The sequence below is a fragment of the Numida meleagris genome, chromosome 4, assembly GCF_002078875.1.
Source record: "Numida meleagris isolate 19003 breed g44 Domestic line chromosome 4, NumMel1.0, whole genome shotgun sequence".
In the NCBI taxonomy this organism is placed as follows: domain Eukaryota; kingdom Metazoa; phylum Chordata; class Aves; order Galliformes; family Numididae; genus Numida; species Numida meleagris.
The window spans coordinates 75,176,695-75,203,129 of record NC_034412.1 but is presented as its reverse complement, the minus strand read 5'-3'; the positions used below and the strand labels follow the sequence as shown (position 1 = coordinate 75,203,129).

The 26,435-nt window shown below is 43.4% G+C and overlaps 1 protein-coding gene across 4 annotated transcripts; it reads left to right on the top strand.

The window, feature by feature from the left end:
• On the top strand, positions 8,126-23,733 carry RHOH (ras homolog family member H). Of its 4 annotated transcripts, none has more exons than XM_021396215.1 (3): positions 8,126-8,577; positions 9,582-9,684; positions 22,345-23,733. In XM_021396215.1, the coding sequence occupies exon 3, from the start codon at positions 22,573-22,575 to the stop codon at positions 23,146-23,148; it is 576 nt and encodes a 191-aa protein (XP_021251890.1). In that variant the 5' UTR covers positions 8,126-8,577; positions 9,582-9,684; positions 22,345-22,572; the 3' UTR covers positions 23,149-23,733. The 4 variants fall into 4 exon arrangements, with proteins under 4 accessions (XP_021251890.1, XP_021251891.1, XP_021251892.1 ...); XM_021396216.1 differs by lacking the exon at positions 8,126-8,577 and adding an exon at positions 9,215-9,466; XM_021396217.1 differs by lacking the exons at positions 8,126-8,577; positions 9,582-9,684 and adding an exon at positions 15,160-16,222.

Below are 26,435 nucleotides of genomic sequence, written 5' to 3'. Positions count from 1 at the left end.
AATTAGTCCCTCAAACTGCAGTGTTTTAAAGTGGGAGTTGATCCTGGACTTGCCTTCTCTGTAGGAAGGACAGAGTTTTTTGTTTGCTGTGCCCAACGTGGACACACAGCTTGATTCCCATCCTTGCTATAACGGTCTGTATTGATCCAACAGCTCCTGCATTGGTTGTGCTTTTATTTCCTTGGTGTGCTGGGCCAGCTCTGAGCTCGTCTGCTTACAGGTGGGAATTTTCTCTTTGGCGCTCTTGGGATTCTGAAAGGCCTTCTCTCTTTTTAAATGTGAGAGGTGCCATATTTTAACTTGTCCTGACTTACGGGAATGATTGAATGCTATACCCAACGCTTGAAGCCTGGTAGAAAATATATTTTTGGAGGCTAACAGAAAATGTCACCTCAAATCATTAAACTGAGAGGTGGTATCTGCTGGTGGAACACGTCAGGGACCTGGACCATAGGTGGTGCCCTTGCCAATGGCATGTGGTGGTGGCATCCTTACTGTGCCCCTACCAAGCTGTTGTTTCTCTCTGTGGAGTGCACAAGAGGATGTTAACACACATCACGTGCTATTCATTTTTTTTTCTCCCCTCAGAGGGAGACTACGGTATTCAGAGTGTTGGTGACTTTCTTTTCTTTCTTTCCATGTGGGTGGGGTAGGCTTTGTTTTCAAAATGTTATTGCTGCTCTGTGCTAAAGATGGGCAAGACAAAGAAGTGCATTTTGCACTTAGATTTGAAAGTGATAACATGGGCTTTTCTCCTTTTGCTGCCACATGCTGCTCTTTGAAGGTTGTCTGACTGCTTGGACAAACAGCTATCAGTCTCCTCAGACTGACATGAAAAGAACTTGTGCTGTTTGGTGCAGCCCTGTGCTGCTGTGAATGCTGCTGGTGGCAGAGGCATCTTGAAAACTGTCATGGAGAAGAGCCCTCTTGATTTTGTTCGACTATCTGCAGCCTGGCTGGGCTGACTATGGCTTCTAACCAGTTACTGCCAGATAGAAGTTCACCTTTTCCTATAATGCCTTTTCCTTGGGTGGCTTCCGCATGGCATGGAGCTGGGAGATGCTGTTGTTTGAGGATTACATTTCCCACAAACAGGGCCTGTATTTGTCCAGAATGTCAGTTTGGAGTCTTGGCCTTTTAGGAGCTTGGCATTTGACCTCTCTGGTCTCATGATTCATTGCACTCACAAAGGGCCTTCCTTACCAATGCAGGTGAGCTGGGAGGAAAGCAAATACTGGAAGAGATCTGCAAGAACGGATAGAGAAAGATGTTTCATGACGGGTGGGTAACGTGGTGTCCAGCAGAGATGCTGCAGGGTCAGGTGGTGAGGTACCCTGCATAGAATGAGTGCTATGCTGGGGCAGTGCCCTTCCTCCAGCTCCCACAGTGCAGTGCTGATGTACCCAGACCATCATCTCAAAGCAGACTGCTGCCAGGATGCACCATTCAGAGGTCTTGCTGAATTAAATTCATGTTGTAGATGGGGCTTGACATCCTCTAACTAGTTTAATCCTGTGGTCAGGTTCTGCTTTTTTTTTTTTTTAGCTTTATTTATGTATCTTGCACGTTTTAAGAGTGCTACATGTCTTTCTCTTGACTGAAATAAAAACTCTGCTGCAGACTTTGAAGGGGGGAAGAAATTGAAGTTTTTGTTAGCTTGTTGACAGTCAAATGGGGCTTTTGGCATCCGTTCAGAGGTGAAAATTTAGGTGCTCTCTGCCTCTTCTAGAGTTTGGTAAATGCTCCATGTATCCCCAGTGCCACCAGAGGTCCCCATGGCCTGAGACCCTTGTGCACTGTGTGAACTTTTAACTCCTGCTGCAAAAACGGAAAGGACTGAGCGGGCTGGGGAGCCACCATCTTGCTTTCCTCCCTGTTGTCTAGGCTGCTTTGTTTCCTCTGTAATGGTGTTGGGCCTAAAATCAGGCTTGTGTGCTCCTTGTGAGTAGGAATGATTTTCAAATGGCTCAGGAGACACTTGGCCTGATTTGAGATGTGTTAAAACAACAGTAAATTATTAAATGCTGATGCATTTCCTCTGTCTCATTGGGGTGTGATGGCTGCTACTGTCATTGGGCTGTGGGACAGTTGTAGGACAGAGTGTGACAGTTGTTTCTGTTGCTTATAGAGGTTTTAGAAATAAGGCTCTTCTACCTACACTCCATGAGACAACTATATGGCCTGGTAGTAAACGCTGGACAGGAAAGAGAGCAATGGAAATCCTCTGCATGAGCTACAAATTTAATCAATATGCTTGGTTTGTAAACAGGAGGAAAGGTAATCTTGTCAGGTGGGAGATCTGCATTATGGTGCAGGCTTGACTTCAGCTAATTCAAAAAGTATTGCCTGACTCCCACCTCTAAAATTGTCTTCCTCACTTGTGCATCATCCTTTTCATTTCAGGTTATCCTCTTTTACAGTGTCTGCCATGCCACAGAGGCAGGCCTCAGGAGATCAAGAGTTCCAGCTTTTCATCATTTATTGAGATAACCATGTGAAGTCTATACTGCAAAGACTAAAGAATGACCCTGCTAGGGTAACGCACCCTAGCTGATAGAGGGCCACTTTTCCTCCAGAATCAAAGAATGGATGAGGTTAGAAGGGACCTCTGGAGGCCATCTGGTCTAACCCCACTAAGAGCAGGTTGCCCAGGACCACATCCAGGCAGCTTTTGAAGATCTCCAAGGAGGAAACTTCGCAGCTTCTCTAGACAGCCCATGACAGTGCTTGGTCCTCTATCTGCAGAGCACTATAGTGCTTCCTGTTCTTCCAGTCTGTGCCCACTGCACCACTGAAAAGAGCCTGGCACCATTCTCTCCACATCCTCCCTTCAGGTATTTAAAGACATTGATGAGATCTCCCCTGAGCATTCTCTGCTCCAAGCTGAACAGTTCTGTCTCTCTCAGCCTCTCCTCATACAACGGTCCCATACCTTCATCATCTTTGTGGCCCTTTGCTGGGCTCTGTCCAGTATGTCCATATTTCTCTTGTTCTGTGGAGCCCAGAGCTTGACCCAGCAATCCAGGTGTGGCCTCATCAATGCTGAGCAGAGGGAAAGGATCCCTTCCCTCAGCTTGCTGGCTGTGCTCTGCCTAATGCAGACCAGGAGACCATTTGTCTTCTTTGTGGGAAGAGCACACTGGTGGCTCACATGGAATGCCCCCTCCACCAGTGGAAACCAGCTTCCTCCAAAATGAGAGGCGCAAGAATGAGATGGCCCTAGCGAGGGGAGGGCAGGAGGGAAGTAAGAGCTTCCAGCCTAGGCCAGGCAATAGAAACTCAACGCCAAAATACTTCCTGCAAGCAAAACATACTCATCTTGCTGGATGCTAGCTCTGTCTCACAGCTGCCCTGTGCTACATTCTCCTGGGTGCCCCTGCAGTGCAGAGGCTGGGAAGCTCCCAGGCATGACAGACCTCTTCTTTCCAAGAAGAATGAAAGGAGGAACCAGTGTTTCCTCAGAACTTTTTATCTCTGACGATGCTTTCTTTCCCTGCTTCTCTTCTCAGGGAAGCATCGGAGTTGTGTAGCCCTTCGGCAAGTTGAGGGTGGTAAGGGCAGGAACCAGACCTGGCCCTGAGGCCTCAAAGTCCCTCAGGTTGGGTATGATTTCACAAGGAAAACCACTGGAGCTTCCCCTGTGGTTTCATCAGAATCACTGGGATCGTTCTCATGCTAAATCCAGGCAGGGAGGAAGGAAGTCGAGAAGTTCCTGGGGAGAGGGAGTATTACACAAGCTGGATAGTTTACAGAAACAGATGGGGGCTTGCACACCAGCATTTACCAACTGGCCTGAGCCTGGGTTCTCCTCCAGGCCCGCAGCCCGTGGTCACTGCTTTGCTCTTCTGTGGGCTGCGAGTACCTCATATGAACCCTCAAAGCAACAAAAGGAAAATGCAGTTATGAGCTGTGTGTCATGCGTAGGAGATGTCTTGTTCTCCTAGTCAGGCTGATGGCTGTCTGGGGAATTAGGATGCGTGCCTGATTTTGGGGAAGAATATTGAGTTTTGGGGAAGTGATGTGATTGCTTTTATGCTAGGCTGTCTCAAGGTGAGAACTGGTGGAATTAAGTAACCCTTAGCTCAGAACCTAAGCAGGCCTCAGTTTTAAGAAAGGGGAAGCGCATGTTCAAGTTACTCTAAAGGAGAGCACTTCTCATATATCGTCCTGATCACCACTTCCCTGCTGCTGTCACAGGAAGAATTGTTCTAGGAAGTTATTGCACTGTTTCTGCTTGTCAGATAACAAGAAAGCGAAGGTGTAAATGTTAGTGGTGCATGCTGCTAACAGCTGGATCTCAAGAGAAGTATTCCTGAGAAATAACGAATCTGTTCAAGGGGGAAAAGATATAAAGGTAGTAAAGTGCAAGTCTGTTGTGAAGACTGCCGAAAACAGAGGTCCCAAGAAGCAGGGAAATCTCTGCTCACTGCAGCTACACAAGTGTATGGGTTCAACTTGAAAGGAGGCTGGATGGTAACATAGATGCCTACACCCATGTTTTAAAGCCAAACCTAAGGGTGATTTCCATCTGCACAAGCCAGGATACTCTGTGTTGAGCCTTGACTGGTCTGTGACCTGGTCTAAGCTGCTCAGTGCCTTGTCCCCATCTCAGTGCTACTGCACCCAGGCACTGATTGTCTCGGGCCCAATCCCTGGAACTGGAGTAGTTGGAGGGCTGCTCCACAGCCACCTGAAGTACAGGGCAAGCCTTCCACCAAAGGATGCTCAGTTTCCATGCCACTGCAGGGACAGATGTGCTTTTGCAGGGCAGATGGAAGTGCTCCTTGACCCACCTTAGCAGTGGCCCACCACTAGATCAATGGTGGCCATAGCCCAGGCTCCCTTCCTAGCAGCACACTGATTCTCCCTCTGCGCTGGAACTGCATCTTATCTTTTGACATCTCAAGGAAGAGGCAGAGCCATGGAAGGAGTTTGAGAGATGAACTGAAAGTTAGCCTCGTGCCAGAGTTTGGGTTCTGTTTCATCACCATATTCTTCAAACTGTGTCACTATGGCACAAAACCGAGGGGTGCTTAACAACTGTGTTAGCTTCCGTAGAAACCAAAGCAAAGTGATGAATGACGTGATATATCTTACCTAAATCCATGTAGGAGTTTCTTGTGAAACTGTGTTTTCAGTTCCTCTTTCAGAAGGAGTTCTCTGACAGTGAGTAATTCTGCAGACACTTCTTTGCCAGGTCTGTTTTAAAGACCTTTGCAAATGCTCCTCCATGCTGCAAGGAGCTTCCCCCTTTATCTGGCGTACCTGTCCCTGGGAAGGAATTGCACTCATAGCCATGTTGAAATGGGTGTGAGCAGCGTACCTGACCTCCCCTGTACTGCCCAGGAATGCAAGGGAAAGCAAATAGCAGCATCCTGGTTTTCAAACATGCTACTGGCATCTTGACCACGCACATTTTTCATGCTCCCCTTTGAAAATGATAATTTAAAAAAACAAGAACGATAATAACAAAACCCTTTTAATCAAGTAAACACACTCCGTGTGTGTTGTTTACAATGCTGGTGAAATGCCTAGACGTAAGAAATAATTATCTTTATCTCATTTAATCTAATGGCCACCTAGGATGTGAGAAAGGCTTGTAGGGGTAAATGCAACAGGTATCAAGAGTGTCATGGTTTACTTCCTGAGCAAATCTAAGAACAAAAAGGAAATCAGGCAGAGGTGACAGGACAGCTTGCTTTCTTGGTCTCAGCTTCATTCCCAAAATCTGCAACCCATTGCCTTCTCCAAGTGAGAAATAGATTAATGGATTAAGGGACAAATGTGACCTCTCATTGTAAACCAGCCCATGTCTAACATGATAAAACCCTGGGTGGTATTATTTTTCATAATTGAAACCCTCAGTTACTTGAGTTTTAAAACTATATTTTTTGCTGTCAACTTAGTTTTCGATAAAGATATATGTATTTGCAACCCTCCATTCCACCCCCATAAATATTTTCCACAACGAGGTGTTTGTTTCTGAAAGTCCCAGTTAATGACTCATACCGAGTTTAAAAAAATGGAGAAGTGAGGTATTTTTGGATGTAATAGCAATATTCTCTTACAGCCAGATGTTCCCCTTCATTGCACAGCATGAGGAGGTGAATAGGGGCAGAAAAGCTGAAGCAAGAAAGGCAAGAACAATAAAAAAAAAAAAAAAGCAAGTTTCAAGGAAAAGATATCATTTAGGCTGCAATATTGAACCTGCCTTTGGAATTGCCTGAGTGATGAGCAGTGAGTGTGGAGCTGGATGCGTCCTCGTAGCATTCCATGTCACCAGAAAGTCAAGTCATAGAACAAGACTAAGTGAAACGTGTGCATCGCTATGAAAACTCTTCAATTTTTATTCAAAAACTCCCATAAGAACAGAAGAATTAAAAAATCCCACTATGACATTTATGTATTTTTAGACAACTATTGGGTCAAGATGCTCCAGGAAGCGCAGTGGAAGAACATGGGTGGAAATTGAGACATTAGATCACATTTATCATACAGCCTTGGTTTTTTTCACAGAGCTCATTCAATTCAAACGTTGTTTGTGAAGTATTTTACAGATGGATGCGCTCTTTATCTAAAATGCAAGCTGCTTACCCAGATGGCCTCACATCTGGATTAGTTAGTGGTACAGAGCAGGAAAAAAAATAGTTGAATTTTTTGAGCAGCTGCTATCTGTAGCAGATCTAAAAGGAGTGATGATCACCTAGGACACTTCTATCAATATTATTTGCAAATGGTAGTTATTTCTCTGCTTCTGACAAGCTACAGCATTCTAGTGGAAAAATCTCAAAATGTTTGGGTGTCTGACTTTCTTTATTATGATTGCAATGGAAACTTATTGCCTGATTGCATGCGCTGGTATTGGGTAACCCAAACCTAGTTAAAAACGGAAGAACAGGTGTTTAACGTGAAAATTAAGTGATGCAAGTTTTCTCATAAGGTATTGAAATCCAAAATCTCAAACGAGAGGAATATTAATATTTTTAGGAAGAGACTACTCAAAACCTGCCTACTGTGGGCTGCCTTTACTTATCTTCATCCCTACTGATAATTAACTTAATTCATTTTTTTTCATAAGGAAAAGCGACAAACACATTCCCCAGCCTAACTGTGCAGCACTGCTCTGCAAGCCTCATCTCAGCACATTTACAGTATTTCTACGCAGATAATGTTACTTCAGCAGCTGTTTGTATTTTTGGCATGAACTGTGTTTCATCTACATGTAAATGGTCATTTTATTTCCTTTCTGCTTTATCTTGCATTTTGTTCTGATTTTTTATTATTTTATTTTTTAAAATTGTTCTTGGAAGCCGTATAACTTTATCTTGGAATGTATTATACCGGCATAAAGTTGATGTGGACAAATTCACTAGTTCTCTTCGTCAGAAAGTTCCCATCCTGCAGCAAACACAAAATGCACGTCTTTAGTCCTGGATCTGGCATTTATTCCTGCAATGTGGCAAGAAATGGTCAGAAATGAGCTGACCCCCAAATGAGCCCAAAATATTTTCTGGGAAGGTCTCAGGTTCTGTTTCTCTGCCTCAGAGGCTGGTATGAAGGATGCCAGGAGACCCACTGCTGTATCTGGCTGAGGAGCAGCCAGCCCCCACTCTGGGCAGGGTCAGGGCTCCTCACACTTGGCTCAGTGGCAGCCATGCAGCTCCCTGCACCTCCTCCCGCTCTGTGCAGCCAGGTGCTGCCCCCGTGGGAAGGGCAGCAAGGACAAAGGGATCCTCGTGCACACAGAGATTGAGGTGGGAAGGAGTATGCAGGGAGCTGTGAACTGGGAAATGCTCATGGCTCCTGCAGTATGCACCGTGGACCAGACACCGGAAATCCTGAAACTCTCATTGGAGTGCTGTGGCAGGAAGGCTGGATGCAATGAGAGCCTGGCCTGCTCAAGCTCTCTGTGCTGGGAAAGGCAGGCTTCTCCATGCCCGTGGTCCCTCACTGCTGCTGCTGGTCCCTCTCCTTGTGCTGGTACACGGTACTGGGCAATCCTCACTGAATTCAGGCAAATCCCTACATCCAATCTGACAGTGCCTGCCCCCGGTTTGCAGAGGGTCAGCTAGATGTATGCTGCTTGCTAGGCTGTACTGTGCCTCGAGCAGCCCTGGGAGCAGCAGCCTGCAAAGAGCAAGCACGCTGCAGGCCTCAGCCGTGCTGCCCCAGCCCCCAGCAGCAGGCTGCTGCCTGCGCTGCTGGAGGCAGCAGGATGCTCACACATCAGCCTGCAACCAAACCCACACACAGGCAGCGAGGAGCTCACCAGGAAGCTGACGTACCCTCACCCCTCCGCTGCTCCTCGTCACAGCACATCTGGGACCGCACTCTGCCGGCCGAGCGGCCCAGCCCTGGGACTAACGTGGCCTGTACGTGCAGCGGTCCCTGCTTACCGTTTGCTTTTTTTCCCCCTTCTATTTATGTAGTATAGTTTCTCAAATCTGCTAAAAAAAGAAGTCCATCTGAAAACCCAAGAGCACAGATCTCCACTCTTCATTTTCTCTCCCCCCTCGCTTCCAGTAGCCGACTTCCGTAACGTCTATTTTAACAGCGGCGCTCCGCTTCCTGCCTCTGGTAAGTTCTTTCTCTTTCTTCTAAACGTCGTAACTTGAGTTTGGATTCTGAATCAAATTCAGTATCTTTCCACATACTTTTATTAATAAATTTGTGAAATGGATTTACGTGATCCGTTCTACTTTCTGCCATCTGTTTCACCTCCAGTACCGTGATACTCTGTTGAACGCCGGTCTCATCCCACCCCATCTATCTTCGGGATTTCTGTTTGTCACTGAGTTTGTTCCCACCTCAGCACAAAAAGGCCCTGTATAAAGGAGGAAAAGTGACATGATGGGCCATGCTGTACCACTGTTTTAAATGCTAACTGATGTATGAAAAAACAGAGAAAACGTGAATTATTCTGAAAATAGTGGGTCTGATTCGGACCCCATTGCTACTGTAAGAAGCGTGAAGCCAAGGGCGATGGGCATCTTTAACTCCAGGGATGGCTTTCTTCCCCAGTTGTGGAGTACACCGTGGTGATGAGGAAAACATTCCACTTCGTCTTAAATGTTTCTGAACAAATTTAGATGAGAGTATTATTGTGAGAACCTGAGAAAGGTGAAATTTATGTTCTTAGGACTGAAGTGAGATTGGAAGTACATTTAATTTGCTGACCCCCCTGTCACTGGCTCTGGTTTCTCAGCAGCTGGCCCACTGCGCGCTGAGTGCAGCAGGGAGGGGCTGTGCTGCCATCCACACGGCCATGGGTGTAGCTCCCTGCCTTCGTCTCACCCCACAGCTGCTTCTTGGCTGCTTCTGAGCTGGTTGTGCCCTGTGGGATTCCTTCTGTGAGCAGTGTGTACTTGCACACGTGTGCAGCTCTGTGCACGCGCATTTCTAAGTCCTGCTCACACAAACTGCATCTGGCGGCTGTGGGATGCTCTTGTCACATTGCCAGTTAGAGGTAGTTAATCTAAAGGGTGAATGAAGAGGGAGAATACAGAGCCGGAACCATCCCTCTGGCACTGGTCCCCATGCAAAATCTGAATCTGGCTTTATGACTTGCTCACTTCTTTCAGCTGAGCTTCCACCTGTGGAAGGGGCAGGAGTGGAGCTGTGGCATCTGCAGGAGGACGGCTTGAGCACAGGATTTACCCTGAAGAAAACACTTGTGGAGGAAAGGTAGGATAAATGGGATAAATGGGATTAGATGGTTGTTATCAGGCAGGTCTGCCAGCATTTGTTTGGTGTCAGTGCATACCTTTCTGCTGCTGCTGTCAGAATATGATGGGATTTTGCATTATGCCATGCATCTTTGTGTTTTATACCTTTAAAACTCACCATTTTGATCAATATGTGTTTGCAAATATTCAGGTAGAAAAGACCATACGAACATACTCACTTGACTTTAGATTTTATCTCAGTTTCCAAATGCAGGTCTGAAGAGGTAACACACGGGTTCAGGTGGGCGCAGACTTGATGAGGATACCATGTCTGGGCCTTCGGCAGCATCTGCTAGGTAGAAAAGCTCCGCATTTGCTTGCTTCCTGCTGCACTGAGAGAGCGGGCCTTGGTGGGGTGTGATGCCCAGGTACATAAGCACTAGGTTAGGCGTCAGTAACCAGGAAAAGCGGTAGCTTCGTATTTACACAAAAGATGTGTTTTGATAAATACTTGCTGTCTAAGGTCCAGAGCAAAGAATTAAAACAGAAAAAATGGGCTTGACTCTGAGATATAGCAAGGCCTAAATATGTAGTCTATCAGCAGGGCAAAGTGGCTGTAAATTACTGACACTTAATCCCATTTTAAGGGAATTTTGTTGTTCCAGAGCAGTGTAAGATGAGCTTACAGAAAAGGATCAGGCCTCCCATGGCCAGCTGTGTCAGAGAACGGTCCCTATATCATGCAGCACAATAAAACCTTGAAACTGGGACCTCACTTTCAGAAAGTAACTAAAGATTCCAGCCCGGTAACCTGCTTTCACAAGAGAATATTTGCACGCAGAGATTTAACAGATTGTGGCTTCGTTCAATTTGGGGATGAAACAGAAGCCATCTGCCTGCTGCATGGACTCAACACCAGTGGCTGGCACTAAAGCAGCAGCATCTGATCACAGCTGCCAGCGATATCAAGACGCAATCTCTTGCACAGCTAGGAGCAAGCCATACAGATCCTCAGCTGCAGTAGTGGGCACTTTGCAGCATACCCAGAGCTCACAGGATATGAGTTGAGTATGTGGTGGCAGCCTTGTAGGCTGAGCCGCTGACCCATCCTGTACAGCATCATCAGAAGAACTTGTGACCTTTCCTCTGTGTTACTTTCTGATGACCCGTTAGGAGGACATTGAGACAGAGAGATAAATGTCTGCTGTTTCTCCTCCTGTTATTTCTATGGCATTCTAGATACATAGCAGCAGCTGGTTTAAAAGCTGTAAATGAAAGGGATTTTCACTGAAGAGCATCTTCCTAAACGGAATGCCTCCATTTTCTCTTGAAATGTTGGCACTGTGATTCTATATCTTTAATTAAGAAACAGGCAGATATTATTGACTGCATCAATCAAGAGATTAATTCAATTTGTCAGTGCTTATACACTGAAAAAATTACGGTATTTTTTGTAATGCGTTTGAGCTTCGTTTGGAAAGAAAGAAAATGAATAACCGTGAAACTTGCCTGTTTCAAAGTCTTGAGTTTCAGGCATCACTCTGCACGGTGTAACATCATCTCCAACTTAGGTTCTCACTCTGGCCAGTGGTGTGTGATTTTAGTAATTCAGCTGTTTTTAACTGTTTCCATGACACAGAAACAACTAACAGCTGAACAATCTTGGGATAACCCAAGTGGTAGTAGTCTAGAATGGAAGTTGCCTGCTGCAGTCTCAAGCCCACTATTAAAGCAATATGTGAGTCCTGCGCAGGATCACACAAATATAAGAAATATAGCAAAGCAATGTAACAACACAATCTGTGGTCTTCTCTGCAACACCTTTCCACAAAACCAAACATGGTTGCATAATATGTTTAGCAAAATTATATCGTGCTTCATTTCTGAAAGGAAACCTTCCTCGTCTACCCAAAGCTTTGATACCAGTGGAAGGAGAGACACTGGGAGGCAGAAAGACTTCTGCAATGCAGAAGCAGACGTGAGCAGTGGAACTCACTAGTAGGCAGCCTTGGTGTGTTGGATCTAAGATGAGGAGGTGCCAGAGGAGTGTGGAGTAACGGTTGCTGCAGGTCTGGAGGCTGTGCTGGAGGCTGGCTGGAGGTTAGCTGGGAGCACAGCTGCGTGCTGATATTTCTCCCGTTGCAGGGAGAACCATGCCTTTTGCACAAGGAGCTGTATTTGGTCCTCACTCTCAGATGCTAGGAAGTGCAAATCTCTCACCAGTGAGTGCAGTGTTGACCTGGCATGCTGGCATCTATTGGATGAAATTACCAGCTGTATGAACTTGCTGGAAACCACGGGTGCATCTGCTATGACTTTGGGGTTTCCCCAAGGGGGTTGCAGTGACATATCACATAGGAAAGACCAAACGTGCCGGAAAGGGAACAAACACCTTGCCCAGCAGAAGTCAGCACGAAGGGCTGTGGTTGAGCACAGTGCACCGTGCCACTTGTCACACACGAATGCGGAGTAACAGTCTCAAGAACTGATACAACCAACCCATTTGGGGATGTTTGACCAGCTGGTGATACCTCTTTTCCTCATGAATGGCGGTCATTTGCCTTTGAAGGTTATCCCAGTTTAAGTCAAACTACAGATAACACTGCTTCTGCTGCGTGAGAGCAAGACCCCTACACAGTTTAACCAGTTTGATTTTCTCCTGTGCACATTATCATTGAAATAATATGAAATCTTTCCATCCAGCTTTCCTTCTTTGCTGAAAGACATGCCAGGGCACACACAGTTTATTTGCAATGTGCTTTTTAAAATGAGTAACTGTGCTTAAAAACTGGTAAATTCTCTTGAATTCAGAGTTATTGAATTAGTGATACATTTGAACATCTGTTAAGTTCCTTGGTGTGATAAGGTTTTCTCACAAAAATGTATTATAAAACATATGTCTTAAAAATCCCTCGTGTAATTTCTTTTCTCCTCATTAGTCGAAATACAAGTTTTAAATTTTATGTATCTTTCAAGCAGAGTTTTAATTCTGGATGAAAAGCTGATGTGTAAAATATCTGAGTTTGAATCTAGTCTCCCAGGACTCAAAAATAAAGCAAGGGAAATATTTGCATAATGTTCAAACATAGCTCTCCTAAAATCTCTCTCTCTCTTTTTTTTTTCATGTGTGATCATTCTCATACAAAGTTTGTAAAAATAAAGGAAAAGTGTAGAGTGTTCCTTTCTATGCTTCCCACTGAAAAAGACAAACTCTTCATTAAGGTTTACCATAACATGGGGATTTACACGATCTTTAAGTCAAATAGAAGTCAGCTTTAAGTATTCGAAGCAGTTTCTCAAGGTACTGAACTGAATAATAAGTGAGAAGGATTTATATCTTATTTCTGGTGGTAGAGCAGGGCCTTTTCTCCTCTTACCCTATTCCATATGACTCGCTGTCGACTGCAGTGTTTTGTTTTATTATCATATATAAAAGGGACGTGAGATTAAGTATCGGAATTGGAGAAAAGTAAGGGGAGCCAGGCCCTGAAATATATATTCTGCCCTGCCATATGATAGCAGTAAGATAAAAAAATGCAAAATCTGAACTGCCAGGTATAACCTGTACTAATTCCAGAAAAAAAGAGAAATCTTCACAGCACATTCATTTGAAATTGTGCTTTAATTGCAGCAGTGCACTAGATGTAGACAATTCTTTGTACGCAAGTAGGCTTACCCATTTAGTGAGTTTAATTTAGTTTACTACAGTTAAGGAATTCTGGGGAGGCTACATAGCAAAAAAACCCCACCAAAACAACAATTTCTACCTATAGCGTAAACTCAGATTTTATTCTCATGCCAAGTGCAGTGCAGGAATACTGAGTTGTGTGGATGCCAATGCCTTTTATAATTTAATAAAACGACATCTTAAATCAACAAATGTGGGAAAGGTTGTGATAATTGTTTGTTTTGTATTGCACTTTCTATTTGCAAAGTGGCTGACGTTGTTTCCGAGCCAGCCCTTTTTACATTTGTGCGAACATTTTAATCGACGTACACATACAAAAAAATTTCAAAATGAATTTTAAAGCATGGCAGTTTCCCTGTGGGTGAAATCTAGATGAAGATTTTAAATAGTTGAATATATACAGAGGCAAGAAACCCCTTTTTCTTGCTGGCTATTCTAAGCAGAAAAACTACAACTGTCCGCCAGGTTCTCAGTATTATAAAATTAATAACTAATCAAACTGTTGTTGCTTACTTACTCTGGCTTTGCTCATTAACTCACAGTTTAACATTCATCGGAACAGAACAAACAGAACCATGAAATGCAGTAGGTGATTCGGGACGTTCTTCCTGAAGCAAAAAATAAAACCGACCATTACACATCTGAGCAAGAAGTCATTATTCTGAATTGCTAGATCAAATGGCACATTCTAATTCGCTGCTCAAAACACCAAGAGATTTAACATTTTTTATCCTTATCACAAAATATGCAAAAATAATATTCTGTCAAACATGATAATTCTGCTCTAACGTTTTCCTTCTCCACCTTTACTTCTCACTGAAATCAAACTTTAGTAAATACTGAATTTAATGAATATGGAGAACCTCCTAGGGTTAGGGGAGAAGACCTGGGATGAGAGCCTCCTTAATGTGATAGGCATTTCATAAACAAAGAGCAAAGTTACATCCAAATAGACCTCTAACAGTAACCTTGGCGATCTTGCGAGGGATCCACGGGGGTTAGAAATAATAGAATGAATTTTTTCAGATTTTTTTTCAACATTGAGGAGGGCATTATGTCAGCTTTATTGTTCTATATTAGCTGCTAGCTATGTTGTTAATGTCGATCACTTGGTAGCATTTAAGGGACATGGTCAAGAAGGTTGGGTGCTCTGTAAGCATGGGAAAGGAGCTCGGTCCTACCCAGATCAGAGCCAAACCAGACTGAAGGCAGCCCTCTGCGGCAGTGGCTCGGCATGGGCCTGAGAGAGAGAAAGCCCTGTTCCCTGGGAACGCAGGTGTGTTTGTGGGGTCCTGGCTCATTAGTTCTAGCATTTCACCGTGCTACGCATCTGGGGGATTTAACATAAATGCATGTGTCTCCTTAACTACGAACTATCGTCATGTATTATAGTGATGTGACTAAAATTGCGATGGCTGCGTATACAGTAGAAAAGTAATTATTTGAAACAAAGGACTGTGTGTTTGTTTGCTTGTATAATATTCTGATCTGTCAGTCATATAGCTATGCTATTGCAAATCCAGTTCTAGCTAAGTGGTCATTTCTGCCTGTGTGGATACAAGCGCACGTGCACAACTATAAATAGAAATAAAGTAATTTGAAGCCTGTGGCCATTACATTTCAATTAAAAAAAAAGAAAAGTTAAGACATTTCAGTAACATATTCATTGTTTGATGCAAAATATACATTTAGATTTTAAAATGAGGATGAAATATCTTATACTCAATATGTTTCATATAGCAATTGATAGCAAAATTATCTGCAAATGAATGGATTTCAGTGTATGTATACATACATATCTATCTATACATACATGTATTTATGGATGTTGTATTTTTGTACATACATGCATAGATTAATTATTGCAATATTCATGCTTTTGAAAACATACTGATCCATTTTGATTTTTTTCTATATATATACACATACACTTCGAAGCATCCAGATAGCAGATAATGCTTTACTCTGCAAGAAATTCTAGCATTTATTTCAAAGTAACAAATATTATTTGTGTTGGAAAAAAAAGGATTCTTCATGTACATTATGCATGTGTCTGCAGTGAGCCAAAAGCCCCCAGGCAGAAACAGGGAAAGGGGTAGTCTTGAAGTAAAGAGAGCACGTCTTTGGTGGAGGTTGGAAATAAAAGAGTGCTTCTCATTTAAACTCAACTTTTTTTTTTTAAGAGTTAAACCTGTAAAAATATCTACAAAAATATGTTGTGAGCGTTCTTTTGATTTGCCTCAAACTTCAAGAAAGGTGAACTGTGTTAAAAAGAGGATATGACATGAAAAATTTGAAGTGGTTTGGGGCCCAAAGCTGCAAACCTTTCCACATGTGAATAACTCTACACGCACAGTATTCTCATTGAAGTCAAATATCAAATACTACACCACCTGTAGCACCAGTCCTTCAGTTTGGTCACGATGCAGCTAGTTAGGGCTGTGTGGAGCTCTGCCTTAGGACTGGAGCCCATTTTGATACTTGGGGTGGTTTTCATGGGGATGTACTGCAGAAGCCAGCGAGTAGTGCTTCATCCATGCTCACCTGCAAGCGAGTCTGTATCCCCATCTGAACCCAAAAGTAGTTCTGCAGCGTAGCTGGTGGTGAACGTATATACAGATAGATGTGTGTGTGTGTACAGAGGCAGAGCCTATGAGGGGCTGCAGACAGGCAGATGGTTGGCGCATGTCAGTGCCTGAGCGTATACGTGCGTGACACTTGCACATCAGCCATTCCATTTAAGGCTGTGTGTATGCTGAGACTCAAGAAGGACTTCTTCACTGTTTAAGAGCAGGGAAGAAAAGTTATCGCAGAGAAGAGTGGGAAAAGAAAGCGACATACCCTCTGTCTTGCAAACAGGAAACTCTTGGTAAGTGCAAGGGCACATGCAACACTTTGGGCACAATGTGCCGTCCCATTGCTGCTGACTTTGGGGGCTGTTGGACCAGGCTGAGATCAGCGAATGGGACAGTCCTCTGTGAAGGGGCTAACTCCCTGCACTAGGCTTACCCATGTTGTATTTGGAGAGGACGCAACATTTATCCTGAAAATGCATCCGTTTGAGAATGTCCTACAGGGCTTTGAATACCGTAGTCTGTAGTTTACTCTGTCATGCCATAAACATGGACAAAGAATGGCTTTAGACTCCTGGCTTGAATTTTGAAGCAGATACTTAGTGCTGCAGAATTGACTTCTATTGAATTTAAGATCTCAAATCAATACATAAGAGTGTTTTTGCTTATTTTTAGAGCGGTTCTAATTATTTGTATTTATGCTTAATTTATGAGTATCTGAATCAAAGTGTGATTAATCACAGATAAAGGGTTCTCGAAGATAAATAAATATTTCCCTTATTGAACTGGTTGATTAAAAGGTTTGTTGAAAAGTTTGTCTCAGTGTCTATAAAAAATTGAATAGATCTTCAGGTTTGTAATTATCCAGTACTTATATATATTAATAATGGTGCTATCACACACATGTGTAAGCATGTGTGTAAATATGTATGAGGGCTGCTCCAATAGCAATGCCTCCTATTTTATTATTTTTGCCTACGATGTCAGAGGTGGATGTTGGTGGTATGGTGGTAGAGGTGGAATCTTCCCCCCAATATTCTGTTACAGATGGCAGCAGAGGGGCACGCGGACAAAATGGTATCTGACACGGAATTGTGTATGAAGCAAGGGTCTGGCACTGAATTCCTCCATGAAGAAAAAATGGCACCCATTGACATTAATTGACACCTGCTGAACGTTTATGGAGACTAAACAGTGGATGTGAGCATAGTGAGGTGGTGGGGAGTGTGCAGTTCAGCAGAAGCAACAGTACGTTGCCTCCACTGGTGCAGATGTTTATTGGCATGGCATGCCACTTCTTGTTCACCACTGGTGAAAATGTGTAGCTAATGGTGGTGACTATATAAAGAAATAGAGTTTTGCAGCTGAGAATTTGCTCAGTCAAATAGTATTGTTCTCTTTGTATCTGTTGTATTTTCTGTGGTTCCATGGAAAGAAATAGGAGGCAATGATTTTGGAGTGATCTACATACATTTTCTTATGAGGAAAGTTTTCATCCATTTATTAGGACTTCTTGTCTCATTCCAAATAACATTAATCTGTACTTGTCATTGTTTTATTGCAAGATTTCTCAGTCTCAAAATGAGGGCTTTTATTTTAAATCTGACTACTTGTGCTCACTTAGTAATAATAAACTTGGTAAGATGACTGAATATCTGATCATAAATCCTTTTCTTCAGTTTCAGTTGTTAAAACTGCCAAACAAAGCAACCGAGGTTTAAATTTTCAGGTATTGCATTCATCCAATAGTAATTTTCTTAGAAGTTCCTAGGAAAGCATTCATCCATTTTCTACAAATTTAATGAACTGGATTTTGTTTTTAATTTTAGTTTTGCATTTTTTCAAAATGAAGTGCTCAAATTGTAAAACAGAAACAGATTTTCAGTTTTGTGAATAAGGGAATGATTGAAAATGGCTAAGTTGTTATAACTGCAATTTTATTTAATGCTGGAATTTTTTTTTTTTTTACTTGGCAAGACATCTTGACTTTGAAAATATGGATTCATTGCGTGTTGCTTGCTCTTCTACCTTTAGGAAGCCATTGCAGGTATCACTGCATTTAGAGCTAACATATCTGCATAGAAGCTCTCCTCCAAGCTTCTAGACATCCTCACAATTCTTTGAAGTAGTAAAAGACATTGAGAGATTGTCATAAATACACCAGAGGGCTGAAGCAGCAGTTAACCACTAACCTGCTATCTTGCTCTTGGGCTGGGGAATAAAGATGGAGCCTGTGATAGCTTGCTGGGAAAGTGAATACAGATTTTTTTGGTGGGGTATTTTGGGGAAAAGATGCAGTGCCTTGCAAAGGTATAGGCTGTGTGCCAGTTCCCCTTAGTGGCAGCAATACCACCACTGAATGGCAGGATGGACTGCAATGATGGCATTGTCTGAGAAAAAAGGGAAGCTATTTCCTAGACCGGCAAGACTAGAGCTACTTGGTGTGATAGATCAAAATAATCTTAAAATAGATTAAAAACCAGGAGGCAGCTAATGCAAATGTCACAACAGCAGGTTAATGACTGTGAGACAGGAAACTTGGCGGCAAGGGGCCATTTGCTTGCAGACCAGGGGCAGTCTCCAGACAGCCTGCACTCCATGCTCTCAGGCCTCACTCAGTGCACCCATGGAGGTGGAGGAGTAAAGATCTTTGCTGTCTGGTCAGTGACAGTAGTTTCCGCGTCTCCTTCCTCTCCTTGAGGGTATCTAGATAAGAGATATGATGACAGTTTTTATGCATCTGCAGCACAATTGCAATGAGCTGTGATTATAACCAACACAGTGGAGACATGCTTTGCAGACCCATCTCTGCATGAGGTGGGATTTAAGGCGGAGTATGTGCAGGCAAAGACAATGTGCAATCAAGCATTGCATAGAAACTGGAAGTCTCTCCGGTGGTTTTCAACTTCATTTTTTTTATTAGTACAAATATTTTTACTTCCGCTCAGCATTAGTTCTTTTCAGGAGCTACTGCACACTGTGTTCAAGCTGAAAAATTAGCCTGCTCTTATCCTGATATCAACAGGAACTGCATTAAGGTATAATTGTGGTAGGAACCGGATAAGGACAGTAACAGTTAGCATGTTAATTGCTTTAACTCTCTGAAGCATTTTGTGACTGCCAGATCAAGGTAATGTCTAAAAAGCCTGTTGTCTTGCCTACAAGGTTTTGTTTATATTTGAACTAATCTCTTCCAAATCCCAGTCTACCTGAGGCTGCACTATCAATATACAAGGTAAGGTTTAAAATCAGGGCTTCCCAACCCTTCTTCTTTCCTCCCATCATAAGATATTGTCCATCCCCTATAGATGCTTCCCCATGGCGAGCCATGCTCACAGCGACCTTACAGTAGATGCCAGAGACAGTCCTGGCAGAAATGAAAATCCTATTTGGTTCAGCTGATAAACTTTGATTCAGTCCCTTTTTGTAATGATTCCATCAGAATTAGATGTATATTTTTATGCTTAATAGTATTGTAAAAGCCTTCACTGTGTTATGTAAATGTATTTTGTTGTTTTTTACAAGTGGTGAAAACATAACCGAAATAGTGTAAAAAAATAAGTAAGTAACGTGTTTATATCTGGAATTCCAGATACAAAATTAATTTGATAAAGTTAGTAAAATTAGGGGAACCAAATTGTTGGAAAGAAATCCGTCAGCAGCTGAAACTCAGCCACATGTGATTCAAAGCTTTTGTGCAGGTGCGGCAAGATTGCAACTGGTGTAGTGACAGACCAAGACAGTAACATAGTATTAGAGATGGGTAGAGGTGCCCTGTACTGGCCTGTCCTTTAAAGGACGTTGATTTATATTGATGTTTCATCTAAAGATTTTTCCATTAATTAAGATGAGCTTATGTAATCATGTTAATGCATTACTACTTCTCCTATCCTGAGGCCGTGTCAATGACAGGCTACATGTCTGCTTTAACACACCTCTCCAGTATGCACATACATAGTCCCTGCTACACACGATGGTGTGCAAACTCCAACTGGCTGCAAACAAAGGCAAGATCAGGGCTGACTCCAGTCTATCCTTGCGACCAAGACATGGGCCCAGTTATGTACAGTTTGTCAATGAATTATATCCTTATGGATCCCTTCCAACTTGGGATATTCTATGATTCTATTTGCTCTAAATGCCTCTGCACTGCCACAGTGGACTATTTTGTCTTTTATTATTGTGTGTTGACTAGCCTTGTACACTAGCCCATAGTACCTTTTCTAGGCTTTAGCCATTTATATATTTTCTTTTTAAAATTGCCAGTAAATTAGACCTGGTTATCACCAAGCCATGTAGCTCAGCAGTCCTTTTATCCATCTTTCTCTGCTTTGGTGTTTATGAAATAGCAGAAGTTGTGCTTGGGCATTCTAATTTCCCCCACATTCAAATATGCACAAAACAGTGAGACTGAAGGCATTAAAGACTTCCTGCATCAGGGAAATATTTGTTCTGAGGAGGAGACCTGGTACATGCTATATTTCTCCTGGGAGCACACGCTTTTGTCTGAATCATGCACTACTGGCTTGTGGTGAACCGTGGTGTTTTAAAACTGTACTGCTGACACAATATTGAAGTAGAATACCCTGAAGGAAAGACAATGATGCACTTAAGTAATTGTACCACACAGCCTGCGTATGCTTTTTCAATTTTCATATTTACCTTTTGCAAATATCTTGTTTCAATTCCCTTGAGTGCTTGTTTGGGGAACGAAGGAGGAACAGTAAAGTTGGCCCTGCTGAAGCCTTAAAGGTGAGCATCCAGCTGCTGCCACCAGCACTTGATCTGGCAGAGCAGCCCATTCATTTCCTGGCAAGCAGCAGTGCCGGCCTCGGCCTCCATGCCACTTCCCAGAAGTGGCTTCGATGGCGAGCACAGCGACCAGGAAGTGACGTCTGTCGCAGTGGTTCCTTCAGGCACCCGTCACTCGGGGAAGCAAGAACCTGCCCCGTGGCCCCGGTGCCACTGCTATAAAGCAACATGCCCCAGCTGCGATCTAGCACATCTTCTTCCAGCTGATGTGTCGGGTGGGAGAAATGCAGGCATGCCAGCAGCATGAGAGGAGGTAGGTGAGGAGGTAGGAGAATGCCTCATTACAAAATGGAAGGAGGGGAGTTGCCAGCAGCAGTTGGCAATGTCTGTAAATGTTCTCTCTAGGCTCACCTAGTGCTTTTCTTTTCCTTTCTTTGTTTTCTTTTTTTTTTTTTCTTTTTCCCTCTGTGAGGTAAGCCAAAACTTTGAGTGTCCTGGAAATATGGGGTGGTGGTGGGGTTAGGGTAGTGAAAGTGTTACTGTAACATTGAGTATGTACTTTTCGTGGCCATCATTCTTTTCTGAGCAAATAACTTCATTGTATGACTTCTCTCTTCATATGTGATGGAGACAGAAATACCTTATCTGTGTAACATATGCAGGAAATTTTGAAATTAGCCAGTGATATTTTTTAACCAGTTTTTAACCAGTTTTGTTGAGCAGAGCTAATTTTCCTTTGGTTTTGCAGTTGATGACTTTTGTAGCATTTTTATGCAGCCGTATGTGAGCGGTGAATCTTGCACATAGCCAGCGGGGAAGAGACAAATACTTTCAAAACAGGAAAATTTGACTGAGTGCTGGCAGGAGCTCGAAAGCAATTGCACACGTACTAATTGCATAGGTACTCTCAGTTTGGTTTTACAACAGACTAAATAAATGTTGGGGCAGCCGCATCCCCTTCTGATAAAATTGCCTGTCTGGGCCAGCATTAGTGGCGTGATTTTCTTTGGCTTGTGCTTCTTGCTTGTTGGAATTGATTTGTAAGAAACATTTTGAACTTTTTTCTATTTTTGCTGCGAGTCCTACATTGCTTTTGAAAACTGTTCAGGTTCATGCCAGTCAAGATTCACATCTGAAGTCTTTGCTTCCTTGTCACAACCAGCTTGGTGTTGCTGCTCGTTATAGAATAACTTAAATTGCCTAACCAGTTCATGAAGTGATTTTTTTCTCATGGCTACCTCCAGAGGACAAGAGTATGTTTTCAAGGGAATCTGAATTGACTGATTAAGAGGGATTCAGGATTTTGGCAGCCTTGGTTAAAGTCAGAGGCAGGAAGTGTCTCACTGAAAGCAGGTCAGTAACGGTTATACCAAAGCGAACATGATTTCATCAGTTCTTTAGACAATTAGGGGGAAAGAACAGCTGGTCTTTGAGCAGAATGGCAGAGGTGATAAGACCGCTAGCCCCTGTGGAGCAGCAAGAAAGTAATTGGTGTGAATGGCTGTTGCATACACCGCCGACTGGGAGGGAATGGCAAGGTTCAGCATCCTCCATGTGGGGTACTCCCCACGGCTGTCCAAAAATGTGACCAGAAAACTTTATCTTGACAAAGAACAATCTGTTCTCTGTGAGTTATAAATGTTACATTTTATTTTTCCTCTTTCAGAAACATCATTTGACTCACTGAAGAATTAAAACCAACAGCACTGCAGAGCTGCGTGGGAGAAAAGGGGATTTTAGACTCAAGTGGCACAATCAAGTCTTGAGGAGTAAAGAAATTTGGAATGGCTTCTCCCCAAACAGAAATTATCTAGACAGCCTCTGAGACTGCTGCATCTCTGCATCCTGCTTCTGCTGCACTGGGACGGTGCTCTTGGCCCTGGTCTTTAATAACATGTTGGATTCTATCAAGTGCGTGCTGGTGGGAGACTCTGCAGTGGGAAAAACATCTCTCTTGGTACGTTTCATCTCTGACACTTTTCCAGACAACTACAGACCCACTGTGTACGAGAACACTGGAGTGGATGTCTTCATGGATGGCGTACAGATCAGCCTAGGACTTTGGGACACATCTGGAAGCGATGCCTTCAAAGGCATTCGCCCCCTCTCCTACCAGCAGGCAGATGTGGTGTTAATGTGCTACTCTGTGGCAAACCACAATTCCTTTCTAAACCTGAGGAGCAAATGGATTGGCGAGATCCGCAACCACCTGCCCCGCATCCCTGTTTTGGTGGTGGCCACGCAGACCGATCAGCGCGAAACGGGGCCCTACCGCTCCTCTTGCATCAGCTCGATGGATGGCAAGCGCCTCGCCCAGGATGTGCGAGCCAAAGGCTACTTGGAGTGCTCAGCCCTCAGCAACCGCGGCGTGCAGCAGGTGTTTGAGTATGCTGTGCGGACAGCAGTCAATCAAGCCAAGAGGCAGAACAGGAGGAAGCTCTTCTCCATTAACGAGTGCAAGATCTTCTGAGGACTGCCAGCAGTGGTTTTGCCTATGTTCGTTGTTTCTGTCTTTGCACAAAGATGCTGCGGCAGAGATAATGGGAGTGAATCAAAGACAGGAGGACTCCTGTCAGGACCACAGTGCAGGTGGCCCCAATAAAACAGATGTGCACTCTGTCTGTTCTGTTCCCCTACCCAACACACATGGGCACTATCTTTAAAAGTGACAGATGAGGGCAAGGGCCCTTATTCACAGCCCTGTGTTTTTACTTTACCATCCTGGACTGAAGCAGACCCAGCCTGAAGATTTACAGATCACAGTTGTGCTGATTTTGTTATCAGTGTTTCTCAGCTGTTGGTTTGTCTGCATTTATTTCATGACAAACCTGCATCAAACTCCCCTCTTGACATATCTGTCCATGTGGAGTTGTGGTTTTTTTTTTACTCTAAGAACATAATGTATAAAATCTGACCAATGTGTATCTATTTAAAAGATTCTTGTGTATGTTGTTGTAAAATCCTGACCATTTGTTTTCATATTTCTACCTAATCACCGAAGCAGATAATCCTATCCATATAATAAATGGCCTACAGGCAAGCCTAGCACTCCTTACACATGCCTGAGTTACTGCCCAACAGTGATCAGACGCACCGTGTTCAGCGTACGAGTGATCAAAATATAGTGACAATTCATGGTTGGCTTTGTGAGATTTATTTTCTTATCTTAGTCCTGTTCCTAGGAAGATGGAGGCCGCTGCAACAATGTGGTCAGAGACATGCTGAAGCAGGAGGAACTTAACCTGACTATTCCTAGACTTGACCTAGTTACAACCCCAGAAGGGCTGGCTTGTAGTCAAGGCTGGTGAGACATGTGGGTAGGCTGGTGGAGACAAATCTGTGGTAATCATCACCTCTTGTGTCCCTGCTGTAATTCTGGAGGCAAAAGACTTCATTCTCTAGGGATGAGAGATATTTTTTCATGAGCACTAAAATTCTCACATTCTTTGAGCACATTTTTTATTATAAACAATGGTTTTAGTGAAACAAGTACCCTACTTGCTGGAGTGCAAGAAATGTCTGGACAATGCTCTCAGATAGATGATCTAATTTTTGAGTGGTCTTGTACGGAGTCAGGAGTTGGTCTTGATGATCCTTATGGGTCCCTTCCAACTTGGGATATTCTATGAATCTATGATTCTGCTATAGTAAAAAATTAAGTACATGGCAGTGTTGAATGTGCATTTTTACAATGGCTAAAGAATACTTTTTTTTTTTTTTTGAGTTTGCATGCTAAACATCACAGCCTGGATTCTATAAAACAAAGACTGAAGCAGGCTTTGTGCCCTGGGGAGCTTGGCAAGTCTGAGCATCAAGTTCTGACATACCTGCTTGGGCCAAGTTACCCTTCTGCACAGAGAGCCAGGCTAAAGAGGTGGCACCCGTAGGTGTGTAAGTGCATACTGCTGGAAGACAGGGAGGGGTCAACACATGCCACATTGTGCATTCCCTGTGAGCTGTGGTGCCCCCACTCCTGAGGTTATCTGTGCCAAACCCTCTGCCCCACGCCATCCCACAGATCTTGCAGACCGGTTTCATCCCAAGGTTTCTGCTGCCCTCCTTGTCCTTCAGTGAGCTCAGAACTGAGGCTTATAGCATGCTGCCGTGGAAGATGTTGCACAAAACAGTAGGATGATTCTCTCTCTCCATGGGAATCCCAAGAGAATTATCTGTGTCTGTTCTGACTAAGCTTGACTCACGTGTTTCAACAGGAATGGATGCAATAGCTTGCCTGATTCAAATCCGAGGTGGGACTTTGGGAATTATCCTACTAAGCATATAATTTATAGCTCAGATCTAACCTACTGATAGTTTATCCCTGAAAAATCAGTTGGGTGCCCTTCTCCATGCTCTGTTCTACCTCTGAGCTTCTTCAAAAGGAGAAATTCCAAATGGAATCGTTCTCCTCCTATGAATCCTAGGGATAATCTCACTTGTGTTGTTGGTGAACAAGTGACAGGGTTATGGGCACCTGGAGCAGCAGTAGTGCACGAGACACTTGATATTGCAGCAATCCCAAAAACTCCCTGGCTGGTGAAGATTTACCACTCATCAGCCTTATTCCAAGTGAGGTCATAAAAACATGTTGGTCTCATGTGAAGTTTATTATCAGCTTCAAATCCTCACAAGCTTCTGCACCTGAGCATACATTTTTCCTGCACTCTCCTTTCCGATCTCTCTTTCTCTTTGTAAACATCTGGTGTACACTGGAATCCCTCGCCCCCTGAAACACTAAAACTGACATATTTGTAAAAGAACCTGAACTGCCTGATACTTATGCTGAGTTACACAAATGTTAGGTATTTTCACTCCTCAGTTAAATATCTTTCGGCTTTTGGAAGAAGTAAGTTCCAATTTCTCAACTCTTGTAAAGCGTTGTCAATGGAAGTATTGTTTATTGCACCCCTAATTTAAAAGTAGCCATTGTTACTCTTTGAACATTAAAGATCACATGCAAAATTTTGCATTGTCAGTCTTAAAGTCTGTTAGATTTGTAGGCATTCTTATTATGGTCTCCTCCTCACTGGTTTAATATCTAGTTTCATTAAAGTGAAACTTTTTTTGCCAGCAAGTTCTATTGCTTTTTTTCCCCCCCTCTTTGTGGGCTAAGCTTTGCTTACGACAGTTAATGTTGCTGTTTTTATGTGTTAAAGAACAGTGACTGCTAGGCTAGGATGCCCTGCTGTGGTATCTGCTGTGAGATGTTGGGATTCAGGGACCAGAAAGCTCTAGAGAGTTGTTGCTTCAGAAGAAGCCAGATGAAAATTTTCACATAGTAACTGAAAATCCCATTTTGTCTGTATTTGCTTCACAAGGCTTTTGAGGATATATTACAAAATGATGAACTGAAGGTTTGCTTGCAACTTGCTGAAGCAAAATGGCTTCCCTGAGATGTGTGTGAGCTGACAATATGGGATGTGCAGGGGATTCGGGGGCGGCTTGCTGTACTCTTCACTGTGTGTCCTAGAGTCCATGCAGGGCTGGGCGCAATGAGCCCTGGCTGGTTAGTGGAATCAGATCAGGGAGAAGATAAAGGAAGGGGGAGGGGGGGGAACTATGTGAGAAAATATTGCTTCCAGTTTTCACAGCCTGCTTATTTTCAGGCTCTGAAGGCTAAAAGGCACTTTTCATTGGGAACAGTGAGACATGCTATTTCAGTGTCTTTAATTACGCAGCCTTCTCTGGACTGTGTAACTGATGTGCTCAAAACATGTTGCAAGAGTGAAGTCTGAACATTGTGGACCCCTCCCCTCCCCT

Excerpts from the sequence above, each read along its gene's own strand:
- RHOH (XM_021396215.1), top strand. The coding sequence starts at position 22,573 with ATGTTGGATTCTATCAAGTGCGTGCTGGTGGGAGACTCTGCAGTGGGA.